The following is a 14,410-nucleotide window of genomic DNA, read 5'->3' as shown; positions in this document are numbered from 1 at the left end:
TCCCCCTCTCTCTCCCTCCCTCTTCCTCCCCTCTCTTCTCCCGCTCTCTTCATCCTGCCTCCCCTCTCTTCTCCCTCTCCTCTCCCTCTCTTCCTCCCCTCTCTTCTCCCTCTCCTCCCTCTCTTCTCCCTCTCCTCCCCTCTCTTCTCCCTCTCCTCCCCTCTCTTCTCTTCCCCTTGTTTTGTGCTCTCCTCTCTCTTTGGTTCTCTGTCCCCCCCTCCACCTCGGTCTCTCTCTCTGCCCAGAGAAGGCGTTCTGTAGGCGGGTTCTCTCCCCAGCGGCCCAGCTTCGCTCTCCGGAGCCCTCCTTTTTACCTCGACGGGTTTCTGGATGGCTGCGGCCGCGACAAGGGGTGTGTGTTCTTGCCGTAAGCCCTCCCTCCTAGCAGCATCAGAGCCTTGGTCTTCTGGTTTGGGTGAGGTCACGCCCCTCGTGGTCCAGCTTACTAAGGGTTCCTCTGGGAGGGCCTTACGCCCCTGTCCCAACCGCCCTCCCCCGGACATGCCTGGGTCTGGAGATACCAGGAATAAAGGTGCTAGGGTCAGGTCTGGGTCTGGCAGCAGAGTGGTCTGAGCTGGTTCTGGGTTTAGAGGTACTAGAGCTGGGCCCGGGACTGGTTCTGGGTCTGGCAGCAGAGCGGTCTGAGCTGGTTCTGGGTTTGGAGGTACTAGAGCTGGGCCCAGGGCTGGTTCTGGGTTTGGAGATACAAGAGCTGGGCCCAGGGCTGGTTCTGGGTTTGGAGGTACTAGAGCTGGGCCCAGGGCTGGTTCTGGGTTTGGAGGTACTTGAGCTGGGCCCAGGGCTGGTTCTGGGTTTGGAGATACAAGAGCTGGGCCCAGGGCTGGTTCTGGGTTTGGAGATACTAGAGCTAGGCCCGGGGATGGTTCTGGGCCTGGTAGAAGGATCCAGGGTGGGTCTGGGGGGTTTGTTATGGTTCTGTTTGGGTCTGGAGATTGCTTTGGGAGCGGTTCTGGGTTTGTTGTGATCAGGATTAAAGTTAGCTTTAGACCCAGGTCTGGGAAGTTCTGCTGTAGAGTTAGGTCTAGGTTTGGATTTTGGTACCGAGGTAAGGTTAGTTTTAGGGTTAGGTAGAAGAGGGTTTGGTCTGATGGTAGGGGAAGTAGGGTTGGGTTTAAGTAGTGAAGGGGAGAGTTTAGACTTAAGGTTGGGTTTAGGGTTAGGTTGGGTACTGACGTTACAAGAGGTGAGGTTGGGTTGGCTGTACAGGTCCACCCTTAGTACCTTCCCGTAAGGGGCTGGGTGGTAGAGAGAGGGGGGCTTGGGAGAGGCCTGAGCTGAGCTGGGTCTCCTGGTGTTCTGGCTGCGTGGGGAGGCAGGCAGGCTGGGGGTGCTGGTGGGCTTGGAAGGTCGGCCGGGAGGCCTGGGGGAAGACAGGGGTTTTTCCTGAGCAGGTCTCTGGGAGGAGGAAGGCCTGTCTTGGGCTGGTCTGGTGGGGAGCTGAGCCTGGCTGGGTCCCGGAGGGGACATCTTCTCCAGGGGGTCTGGGATCACTGGGGGCTCTAGAGGGAAGGAAAGGCAGGAGTTAACAAATGACAGACCTGAGTTTACAGAACTTGGAACTTAATAGGTTAACCTGATATGGATAGGGGGCAGTATTTTCATGGCAGGATGAAAAAACGTACCCGATTTAAACTGGTTACTACTCTTGCCCAGAAACTAGAATATGCATATTATTAGTAGATTTAGAAAGAAAACACTCTGAAGTTTCTAAAACTGTTTGAATGGTGTCTGTGAGTTTAACAGAACTCATATGGCAGTCAAAAACCTGAAAAAAATTCAACCAGGAAGTGTAGGATCTGAGAAATGTAGTTCTTCTTTCTAGTCCCTTTCAAAACTACAGTATCTGTGCTGTTACGTTGCACTTTCTAAGGCTTCCATTGGCTGTCTAAAGCCTTCAGAAAGTGGATTGAGCCTTCTCCTGTCTCTGGGCAGAGTATAGGAGCTCAGTTACTGAGTGGTCTGCCTGAGGACAAAGAGATTGGATATGCGTGTTCCCGCGAGCACGATGTTTTTTATTTTCCTCCTTGAATTAATACACTATTGTCCGGTTGGAATATTATCGCAATTTTACGTTAAAAATACCATAAAAATTGATTTTAAACAGCGTTTGACATGCTTCTAAGTACGGTTATGGAACATTTTCACTTTTTGTGTCTCGAAATGCGCTCGCGCGTTACCCTTTGGATAGTGACCTGAACGCACGAACAAAACAGAGATATTTGGACATAACTATGGATTATTTCGAACAAAAACAACATTTTTTGTGGAAGTAGCAGTCCTGGGAGTGCATTCTGACGAAGATCAGCAAAGGTTAAGAGAATATTTATAATACTAATTCTGAGTTTAGTTTGCCCCGAACTTGGCGAGTGTCTGAATAGCTAGCCGTGATGGCGATGTACTCAGAATATTGAAAAATGTGCTTTCGCGGGAAAAGCTATTTTAAAATCTGACACAGCGATTGCATAAAGGAGTTCTGTATCTATAATTCTTAAAATAATTGTTATCTATTTTGTCAACGTTTATGATGAGTATTTTTGTAAATTCACCAGAAGTTTTTGGTGGGAATACATTTTCTGAACGTCACATGCTAATGTATAAAGCTGTTTTTGGATATAAATATGAACGTGATTGAACAAAACATACATGTATTGTATAACATAATGTCCTAGGGTTGTCATCTGATGAAGATCATCAAAGGTCAGTGCTTCATTTAGCTGTGTTTTGGGTTTTTGTGACATGATATGCTAGCTTGGAAAATGGCTGTGTGGTTATTTTGGTCTATGTACTCTCCTAACATAATCTAATGTTTTGCTTTCACTGTAAAGCCTTTTTGAAATCGGACAACGTGGTTGGATTCAGGAGAGGTTTATCTTTCAAATGGTGTAAAATAGTAGTATGTTTGAAAAATCGAAATGATTGGATTTTTTTGGTTTTTGTATTTCGCGCCATGCGATCCCATTGGCTGTTGGCTAGGGGTTCCGCTAGCGGAACGCCTAGATGTAAGAGGTTTAATTAATAGACCTAACAGGAATAACAGAATTCACAGACCTAACAGGAATAACAGAATTCACAGACCTAACAGGAATAACAGACCTAACAGGAATAACAGACCTAACAGGAATAACAGACCTAACAGGAATAACAGATCTAACAGGAATATCAGACCTAACAGGAATAACAGACCTAACAGGAATAACAGAATTCACAGACCTAACAGGAATAACAGACCTCATGGGAATAACAGATTTAACAGGAATAACAGACCTAACAGACCTAACAGGAATAACAGACCTAACAGGAATAACAGACCTAACGGGAATAACAGACCTAACAGGAATAACAGACCTAACAGGAATAACAGATCTAACAGGAATAACAGACCTAACAGGAATAACAGACCTAACAGGAATAACAGATCTAACAGGAATAACAGACCTAACAGGAATAACAGACCTAACAGGAATAACCAGACCCCTGACCTAACAGGAATAACAGACCCTAACAGGAATAACAGATCTAACGGGAATAACAGACCTAACAGGAATAACAGACCTAACAGGAATAACAGACCTAACAGGAATAACAGACCTAACGGGAATAACAGACCTAACAGGAATAACAGACCTAACAGGAATAACAGACCTAACAGGAATAACAGACCTAACAGGAATAACAGACCTAACGGGAATAACAGACCTAACAGGAATAACAGACCTAACAGGAATAACAGACCTAACAGACCTAACAGGAATAACAGACCTAACAGGAATAACAGACCTAACAGGAATAACAGACCTAACAGGAATAACAGATCTAACAGGAATATCAGACCTAACAGGAATAACAGACCTAACAGGAATAACAGAATTCACAGACCTAACAGGAATAACAGACCTCATGGGAATAACAGATTTAACAGGAATAACAGACCTAACAGACCTAACAGGAATAACAGACCTAACAGGAATAACAGACCTAACGGGAATAACAGACCTAACAGGAATAACAGACCTAACAGGAATAACAGATCTAACAGGAATAACAGACCTAACAGGAATAACAGACCTAACAGGAATAACAGATCTAACAGGAATAACAGACCTAACAGGAATAACAGACCTAACAGGAATAACAGATCTAACGGGAATAACAGACCTAACAGGAATAACAGACCTAACAGGAATAACAGACCTAACAGGAATAACAGACCTAACGGGAATAACAGACCTAACAGGAATAACAGACCTAACAGGAATAACAGACCTAACAGACCTAACAGGAATAACAGACCTAACAGGAATAACAGACCTAACGGGAATAACAGACCTAACAGGAATAACAGACCTAACAGGAATAACAGACCTAACAGGAATAACAGACCTAACAGGAATAACAGATCTAACAGGAATAACAGACCTAACAGGAATAACAGACCTAACAGGAATAACAGATCTAACGGGAATAACAGATCTAACAGGAATAACAGGAATAAAGTCTCAGCGCTGTTCAAAATAGCATCGAGGTCTCTGATTGGCTCACCAGGTTTGGGTTTCTTGGCCGGTCTCCCTCTGCCCTTGGGGGCGGAGTCCCCTGCTTTAGGCCTCGTCTCACTGGTGTCCTTGCTGCACTTCCTGACACGCCTCCTGGAGCAGCTGGCCACTAGCAGCGCGGGGGAGGGCTCAGCACCTACAGGGGGGCAGGTTTAACATCAAAACCATCAGACACACTGAACAACACGACTGGGAAAGGAGACAACAGAGAGTGTGTGTATCTGTGTCCGTGTGTGTGTCCGTGTGTGAGTGTGTGTCCGTCCGTCCGTGTGTGTCCGTGTGTGTGTGTCCGTCCGCCCGTGTGTGTGTGTGTGTCCGTCCGTCCGTGTGTGTCCGTGTGTGTGTCCTTACACTGTATCTTGTAGTCAGGGGGCAGCAGTCTGATGTGGGACAGGGGGATGCGACCCGTGTCCCCGTCATCGAACTCCACCGTGATGAGGTCATCACTGTCATCACCGTCTGAACTTCCTGTACAGACAGGAAGGGGTGGGGTTTAAAGGAACAGGTCACCTAGATTGAAATGACTAGGTGGTGAGACTATAAAACAGTATTTATATATTGATGAGACTATAAAACAGTATTTATATATTGATGAGACTATAAAACAGTATTTATATATTGATGAGACTATAAAACAGTATTTATATATTGATGAGACTAAAAAACAGTATTTATATATTGATGAGACTATAAAACAGTATTTATATATTGATGAGACTATAAACAGTATTTATATATTGATGAGACTATAAAACAGTATTTATATATTGATGAGACTATAAAACAGTATTTATATATTGATGAGACTATAAAACAGTATTTATATATTGACTGGTGATGAGACTATAAAACAGTATTTATATATTGATGAGACTATAAAACAGTATTTATATATTGATGAGACTATAAAACAGTATTTATATATTGACTGGTGATGAGACTATAAAACAGTAATATGATGAGACTAAAACAGTATTTATATATTGATGCGACTAATAAAAACAGTATTTATATATTGATGAGACTATAAAACAGTATTTATATATGATGAGACTATAAAACAGTATTTATATATTGACTGGTGATGAGACTATAAAACAGTATTTATATATTGATGAGACTATAAAACAGTATTTATATATTGATGAGACTATAAAACAGTATTTATATATGATGAGACTATAAAACAGTATTTATATATTGATGAGACTATAAAACAGTATTTATATATTGATGAGACTATAAAACAGTATTTATATATTGATGAGACTATAAAACAGTATTTATATATTGACTGGTGATGAGACTATAAAACAGTATTTATATATTGATGAGACTATAAAACAGTATTTATATATTGATGAGACTATAAAACAGTATTTATATATTGATGAGACTATAAAACAGTATTTATATATTGACTGGTGGTGAGACTATAAAACAGTATTTATATATTGATGAGACTATTAAACAGTATTTATATATTGATGAGACTATAAAACAGTATGTATATATTGATGAGACTATAAAACAGTATTTATATATTGACTGGTGATGAGACTATAAAACAATATTTATATATTGATGAGACTATAAAACAGTATTTATATATTGACTGGTGGTGAGACTATAAAACAGTATTTATATATTGATGAGACTATAAACAGTATTTATATATTGATGAGACTATAAAACAGTATTTATATATTGATGAGGACTATAAAACAGTATTTATATATTGATGAGACTATAAAACAGTATTTATATATTGATGAGACTATAAAACAGTATTTATATATTGACTGGTGGTGAGACTATAAAACAGTATTTATATATTGATGAGACTATAAAACAGTATTTATATATTGATGAGACTATAAAACAGTATTTATATATTGATGAGACTATAAAGCAGTATTTATATATTGATGAGACTATAAAACAGTATTTATATATTGACTGGTGGTGAGACTATAAAACAGTATTTATATATTGATGAGACTATAAAACAGTATTTATATATTGGTGAGACTATAAAACAGTATTTTATATGATGGTGATGAGACTATAAAAACAGTTATTTATATATTGATGAGACTATTAAAACAGTATTGTATATGACTGGTGATGAGACTACTAAAACAGTATTTATATATTGATGAGACTATAAAACAGTATTTATATATTGATTTGAGACTATAAAACAGTATTTATATATTGATGAGACTATAAACAGTATTATATATTGATGAGACTATAAAACAGTTATTATATATGAGAGACTATAAAACAGTATTTATATATTGATGAGACTATAAACAGTATTTATATATTGATGCGACTATAAAACAGTATTTTATATATTGAATGGCTGATGAGACTCTAAAACAGTGTTATATATTGATGAGACTATAAAACAGTATTTATATATTGATGAGACTATAAAACAGTATTTATATATTGATGAGACTATAAAACAGTATTTATATATGACTGGTGGTGAGACTATAAACAGTATTTATATATTGATGAGACTATAAAACAGTATTATATATTGATGAGACTAAAAACAGTTATTTATATATTGATGAGACTATAAAAACAGTATTTATATATGATGAGACTATAAAACAGTATTATATATTGATGAGACTATAAAACAGTATATATTATTGATGAGACTATAAAACAGTAATTTATATATTGATGAGACTTAAAACAGTATTTATATATTGACTGGTGGTGAGACTATAAACAGTATTTATATATTGATGAGACTATTAAAACAGTATTTATATATTGATGAGACTATAAAACAGTATTTAATATGATGGTGATGAGACTATAAAACAGTATTTATATATTGATGAGACTATAAAACAGTATTTATATATTTGACTGGTGATGAGACTATAAAACAGTATTATATATTGGATGAGACTATAAAACAGTATTTATATATTGATGAGACTATAAAACAGTATTTATATATTGATGAGACTATAAAACAGTATTTATATATTGACTGGTGATGAGACTATAAAACAGTATTTATATATTGATGAGACTATAAAACAGTATTTATATATTGACTGGTGATGAGACTATAAAACAGTATTTATATATTGATGAGAATATAAAACAGTATTTATATATTGATGAGACTATAAAACAGTATTTATATATTGACTGGTGATGAGACTATAAAACAGTATTTATATATTGATGAGACTATAAAACAGTATTTATATTGATGAGACTATAAAACAGTATTTATATATTGACTGGTGGTGAGACTATAAAACAGTATTTAATATTGATGAGACTATAAAACAGTATTTATATATTGATGAGAGTATAAACAGTATTTATATATTGATGAGACTATAAACAGTATTTATATATTGATGAGACTATAAAACAGTATTTATATATTGATGAGACTATAAAACAGTATTTATATATTGATGAGACTATAAAACAGTATTTATATTGATGAGACTAAAACAGTATTTATATTGATGAGACTATAAAACAGTATTATATATTGATGAGACTATAAAACAGTATTTATTATTGATGAGACTATAAACAGTATTTATATTGATGAGACTATAAAACAGTATTTATATATTGATGAGACTATAAAACAGTATTTATATATTGATGAGACTATAAAACAGTATTTATATATTGATGAGACTATAAAACAGTATTTATATATTGATGAGACTATAAAACAGTATTTATATATTGATGAGACTATAAAACAGTATTTATATATTGATGAGACTATAAAACAGTATTTATATATTTACTGGTGATGAGACTATAAAACAGTATTTATATATTGATGAGACTATAAAACAGTATTTATATATTGACTGGTGGTGAGACTATCAAACAGTATTTATATATTGATGAGACTATAAAACAGTATTTATATATTGATGAGACTATAAAACAGTATTTATATATTGACTGGTGATGAGACTATAAAACAGTATTTATATATTGATGAGACTATAAAACAGTATTTATATATTGATGAGACTATAAAACAGTATTTATATATTGATGAGACTATAAAACAGTATTTATATATTGATGAGACTATAAAACAGTATTTATATATTGACTGGTGATGAGACTATAAAACAGTATTTCTCAAATGGGATGCTGTCTTCTCCAATTTTATTCTCCAAAAGCCAGCTATTACGCCGGCTAAACCCTGGCGGGGTAGAGACAGCGGTACTGTGCGTTACCGTTGACTACGGTGGCGGGATAGAGACAGTGGTACTGTGCGTTACCGTTGACTACGGTGCCGGGGTAGAGACAGCGGTACCGTGCGTTACCGTTGACTACGGTGCCGGGGTAGAGACAGTGGTACTGTGCGTTACCGTTGACTACGGTGCCGGGGTAGAGACAGGGGTACTGTGCGTTACCGTTGACTACGGTGCCGGGGTAGAGACAGCGGTACTGTGCGTTACCGTTGACTACGGTGCGGGGATAGAGACAGCGGTACTGTGCGTTACCGTTGACTACGGTGCCGGGGTAGAGACAGTGGTACTGTGCGTTACCGTTGACTACGGTGCCGGGGTAGAGACAGCGGTACTGTGCGTTACCGTTGACTACGGTGCGGGGATAGAGACAGCGGTACTGTGCGTTACCGTTGACTACGGTGCCGGGGTTAGAGACAGCGGTACCGTGCGTTACCGTTGACTACGGTGCCGGGGGTAGAGACAGTGGTACTGTGCGTTACCGTTGACTACGGTGCGGGGATAGAGACAGCGGTACTGTGCGTTAACGTTGACTACGGTGGCGGGGGTAGAGACAGCGGTACTGTGTGTTACCGTTGACTACGGTGCCGGGATAGAGACAGCGGTACCGTGCGTTACCGTTGACGACGGTGCCGGGATACTGTGCGTTACCGTTGACTACGGTGCCGGGGTAGAGACAGTGGTACTGTGCGTTACCGTTGACTACGGTGCCGGGGTAGAGACAGCGGTACTGTGCGTTACCGTTGACGACGGTGCCAGGATAGAGACAGCGGTACTGTTGGCTCCAGTATGCAGCAATACGACAGCCTTCAGGGAGATTCCACGCTGATGGAGGCATCACATCCACAATCTAGAATAAAACACAGAATAAAACACAGAATAAAGACAGAATAAAACACAGAATAAACACAGAATAAAACACAGAATAAAGACAGAATAAACACAGAATAAAGACAGAATAAAACACAGAATAAACACAGAATAAAACACAGAATAAAGACAGAATAAAATACAGAATGAAACACAGAATAAACAGAGAATAAACACAGAATAAACACAGAATAAAACACAGAATAAAACACAGAATAAAGACAGAATAAAACACAGAATAAACACAGAATAAAACACAGAATAAAGACAGAATAAAATACAGAATGAAACACAGAATAAACAGAGAATAAACACAGAATAAACACAGAATAAAACACAGAATAAAACACAGAATAAAACACAGTGACAAGGGCATCACATCCACAATCTAGAATAAAACACATCCACAGATGTAATGGAATGTACTCACAGCCTCCTGCAGGAGTTGTTCCAGACAGTAGATATGAGGTCTGTTTCCTCTCTCTCCCTCCACCACCACACTGTAACTACAGAACAGAGGTCAGAGGTTAGGGGACAGGAGTTACTCCAGACAGTAGATATGAGGTCTGTTTCCTCTCTCTCCCTCCACCACCACACTGTAACTACAGAACAGAGGTCAGAGGTTAGGGGACAGGAGTTACTCCAGACAGTAGATATGAGGTCTGTTTCCTCTCTCTCCCTCCACCACCACGCTGTAACTACAGAACAGAGGTCAGAGGTTAGGGGACAGGAGTTGTTCCAGACAGTAGATATGAGGTCTGTTTCCTCTCTCTCCCTCCACCACCACACTGTAACTACAGAACAGAGGTCAGAGGTTAGGGGACAGGAGTTACTCCAGACAGTAGATATGAGGTCTGTTTCCTCTCTCTCCCTCCACCACCACGCTGTAACTACAGAACAGAGGTCAGAGGTTAGGGGACAGGAGTTACTCCAGACAGTAGATATGAGGTCTGTTTCCTCTCTCTCCCTCCACCACCACGCTGTAACTACAGAACAGAGGTCAGAGGTTAGGGGACAGGAGTTGTTCCAGACAGTAGATATGAGGTCTGTTTCCTCTCTCTCCCTCCACCACCACGCTGTAACTACAGAACAGAGGTCAGAGGTTAGGAGTGTATTTGCATTTGTATTTATTATGGATCCCCATTAGTTCCTGCCAAGGCAGCAGCTACTCTTCCTGGGGTTTATTATGGATCCCCGTTAGTTCCTGCCAAGGCAGCAGCTACTCTTCCTGGGTTTATTATGGATCCCCATTAGTTCCTGCCAAGGCAGCAGCTACTCTTCCTGGGGTTTATTATGGATCCCCGTTAGTTCCTGCCAAGGCAGCAGCTACTCTTCCTGGGGTTTATTATGGATCCCCGTTAGTTCCTGCCAAGGCAGCAGCTACTCTTCCTGGGGTTTATTATGGATCCCCGTTAGTTCCTGCCAAGGCAGCAGCTACTCTTCCTGGGGTTTATTATGGATCCCCATTAGTTCCTGCCAAGCCAGCAGCTACTCTTCCTGGGGTTTATTATGGATCCCCGTTAGTTCCTGTCAAGGCAGCAGCTACTCTTCCTGGGGTTTATTATGGATCCTCATTAGTTCCTGCCAAGGCAGCGGCTACTCTTCCTGGGGTTTATTATGGATCCCCATTAGTTCCTGCCAAGGCAGCAGCTACTCTTCCTGGGGTTTATTATGGATCCCCATTAGTTCCTGCCAAGACAGCAGCTACTCTTCCTGGGGTTTATTATGGATCCCCATTAGTTCCTGCCAAGGCAGCAGCTACTCTTCCTGGGGTTTATTATGGATCCCCATTAGTTCCTGCCAAGACAGCAGCTACTCTTCCTGGGGTTTATTATGGATCTCCGTTAGTTCCTGCCAAGGCAGCAGCTACTCTTCCTGGGGTTTATTATGGATCTCCGTTAGTTCCTGTCAAGGCAGCAGCTACTCTTCCTGGGGTTTATTATGGATCCCCATTAGTTCCTGCCAAGGCAGCAGCTACTCTTCCTGGGGTTTATTATGGATCCCCATTAGTTCCTGCCAAGGCAGCAGCTAGTCTTCCTGGGGTTTATTATGGATCCCCGTTAGTTCCTGTCAAGGCAGCAGCTAGTCTTCCTGGGGTTTATTATGGATCCCCGTTAGTTCCTGCCAAGGCAGCAGCTACTCTTCCTGGGGTTTATTATGGATCCCCATTAGTTCCTGCCAAGGCAGCAGCTACTCTTCCTGGGGGTTTATTATGGATCCCCATTAGTTCCTGCCAAGGCAGCAGCTACTCTTCCTGGGGTTTATTATGGATCCCCATTAGTTCCTGCCAAGACAGCAGCTACTCTTCCTGGGGTTTATTATGGATCTCCGTTAGTTCCTGCCAAGGCAGCAGCTACTCTTCCTGGGGTTTATTATGGATCTCCGTTAGTTCCTGTCAAGGCAGCAGCTACTCTTCCTGGGGTTTATTATGGATCCCCATTAGTTCCTGCCAAGGCAGCAGCTACTCTTCCTGGGGTTTATTATGGATCCCCATTAGTTCCTGCCAAGGCAGCAGCTAGTCTTCCTGGGGTTTATTATGGATCCCCGTTAGTTCCTGTCAAGGCAGCAGCTACTCTTCCTGGGGTTTATTATGGATCCCCGTTAGTTCCTGCCAAGGCAGCAGCTACTCTTCCTGGGGTTTATTATGGATCCCCATTAGTTCCTGCCAAGGCAGCAGCTACTCTTCCTACTCTAAATGATTCCATATTGTGTTATTTCATAGTTTTGATGTCTTCACTATTATTCTACAATGTAGAAAAATAGTAAAAATAAAGAAAAACCCTTGAATGAGTAGGTGTTCTAAAACATTTGACCGGTACTGTATATTATCAAGCATAATCACACATATTATCCAGATACTGACTGTTAACACTTGGTGGTCTATAGCAGCTTCCCACCAGAATGGGCTTTAGGTGAGGCAGATGAACCTGTAGCCATATTACTTCAACAGTATTTAACATGAGATCCTCTCTAATCTTTACAGGAATGTGACTCTGAACATAAACGGCAACACCTCCACCTTTGTCATTTCTGTCTTTTTCCTGTAAGATGTTATAACTAGATATATTACTACCATTGTATCATCAAATGTATTATCAAAGTGAGTTTCAGAGATAGTCAGAATATGAATGTAATCTGTAACACTTTTCTGGGATGCTTGCTTGTTTTCATTGCTTCACTGCGAAGCACTGCAGAAGTAGACATGCTCATGTTATTTATGTTAGTGCGGGATGAGCTGCACACACTGGCCTTTCTACTAGGACACACCGCCTCAGTGCTAACAGTATCAACTCTGGGTTCACAGGCACATGGATTACTGTATACAATAGCTGTAGGATCAACAGAAGCATTCAAGGGCAGTTATCGGGACATAAATTAGGTAACTTACATCGTGTCTATCAATGCCCCCCCCCCCGTGTGATACGTAGTGTGTGTACTCACATGTCCGGGGAGTGTACGGTGTTGACGTGTCCGGCATACAGCAGCTGATCATCCATGGGGATCAGAACCCTGAGACCGTCCTGAAGAGAGTCTTTATCTAACACACACTGGACCGGAGCTGGATCGATATATTCATAAACCAATCAATATATCAATCAATATATCAATATATATATATATATATATATACAGTAACACAGGGCATTCGGAAAGTATTCAGACTCCTTCCCCCTTTTTTTCCCACGTTTTGTTACGTTAAAGAGCCTTATTCTAAAATTGATCAAATCGTTTTTCCCCCTCCCACATCAATCAACACACAATACCCGTCATAATGACATCACAATACCCGTCATAATGACATCACAATACCCGTCATAATGACATCACAATACCCCGTAATGACATCATAATACCCCATAATGACATCACAATACCTCATAATGACATCACAATACCTCATAATGACATCACAATACCCCATAATGACATCACAATACCTCATAATGACAAAGCAAAAAACAGGTTTTTAGAAATGTTTGCTTAAAAAATACCTTATTTCCATAAGTATTCAGACCCTTTGCTGTGAGTCTCGAAATTGAGCTCAGGTTCTTCCTGTTTCCGTTTATCATCCTTGAGATGTTTCTACAACTTGATTGGACTCTACCTGTGGTAAATTCAATTGATTGGACATGATTTTGGAAAGGCACACACCTGTCTATATAAGGTCCCACAGTTGATAGCGCATGTCATAGCAAAAACCAAGCCGTGAGGTCGAAGGAATTATCCGTAGAGCTCCGAGACAGGATGATGTCGAGAGACAGATCTGGGGAAGGGTACCAAAACATTTCTGTAGCATTGAAGGTCCCCAAGAACACAGTGGCCTCCATCATTCTGAAATGGAAGAAGTTTGGAACCACCAAGATTCTTCCTAGAGCTGGCCGCCCGGCCAAACTGAGCAATCTGGGGGAGAAGAGCCTTGGTCAGGGAGGTGACCAAGACCCCAATGGTCACTGACAGAGCTCCAGAGTTCCTCTGTGGAGATGGGAGAACCTTCCAGAAGGACAACCATCTCTGTAGCACTCCACCAATCAGGCCTTTATGGCTAAACAGAAGGTCAGACGGAAGCCACTCCTCAGTAAAAGGCACATGACAGCCCACTTGGAGTTTGCCAAAAGGCTCCTAAAGAACTCAGACCATGAGAAACAAGATTCTCTGGTCTGATAAAATCAAGATTGAACTCTTTGGCCT

At 40.4% G+C, this 14,410-nt stretch overlaps 1 protein-coding gene across 1 annotated transcript in view; it reads right to left on the bottom strand.

The window, feature by feature from the left end:
• Positions 1-468: 468 nt before the first annotated feature.
• The window catches only part of LOC115188882 (trinucleotide repeat-containing gene 18 protein), a 104,905-nt gene continuing 90,963 nt past the window's right edge, over positions 469-14,410 (bottom strand). The window contains exons 24-29 of the mRNA XM_029747706.1: positions 13,163-13,280; positions 10,152-10,227; positions 9,593-9,701; positions 4,923-5,039; positions 4,561-4,707; positions 469-1,520 (exon numbers count right to left, since the gene is read on the bottom strand). Of these exons, the coding sequence (XP_029603566.1) occupies positions 469-1,520; positions 4,561-4,707; positions 4,923-5,039; positions 9,593-9,701; positions 10,152-10,227; positions 13,163-13,280 (1,619 nt within the window). The remainder of the gene's footprint in view (positions 1,521-4,560; positions 4,708-4,922; positions 5,040-9,592; positions 9,702-10,151; positions 10,228-13,162; positions 13,281-14,410) is intronic.

The sequence above is a fragment of the Salmo trutta genome, unplaced genomic scaffold (assembly GCF_901001165.1).
Source record: "Salmo trutta unplaced genomic scaffold, fSalTru1.1, whole genome shotgun sequence".
Taxonomy (NCBI): Eukaryota; Metazoa; Chordata; class Actinopteri; order Salmoniformes; family Salmonidae; genus Salmo; species Salmo trutta.
Note: the sequence above shows the minus strand (reverse complement) of the source record. Positions and strands in the feature narration are given on the sequence as shown.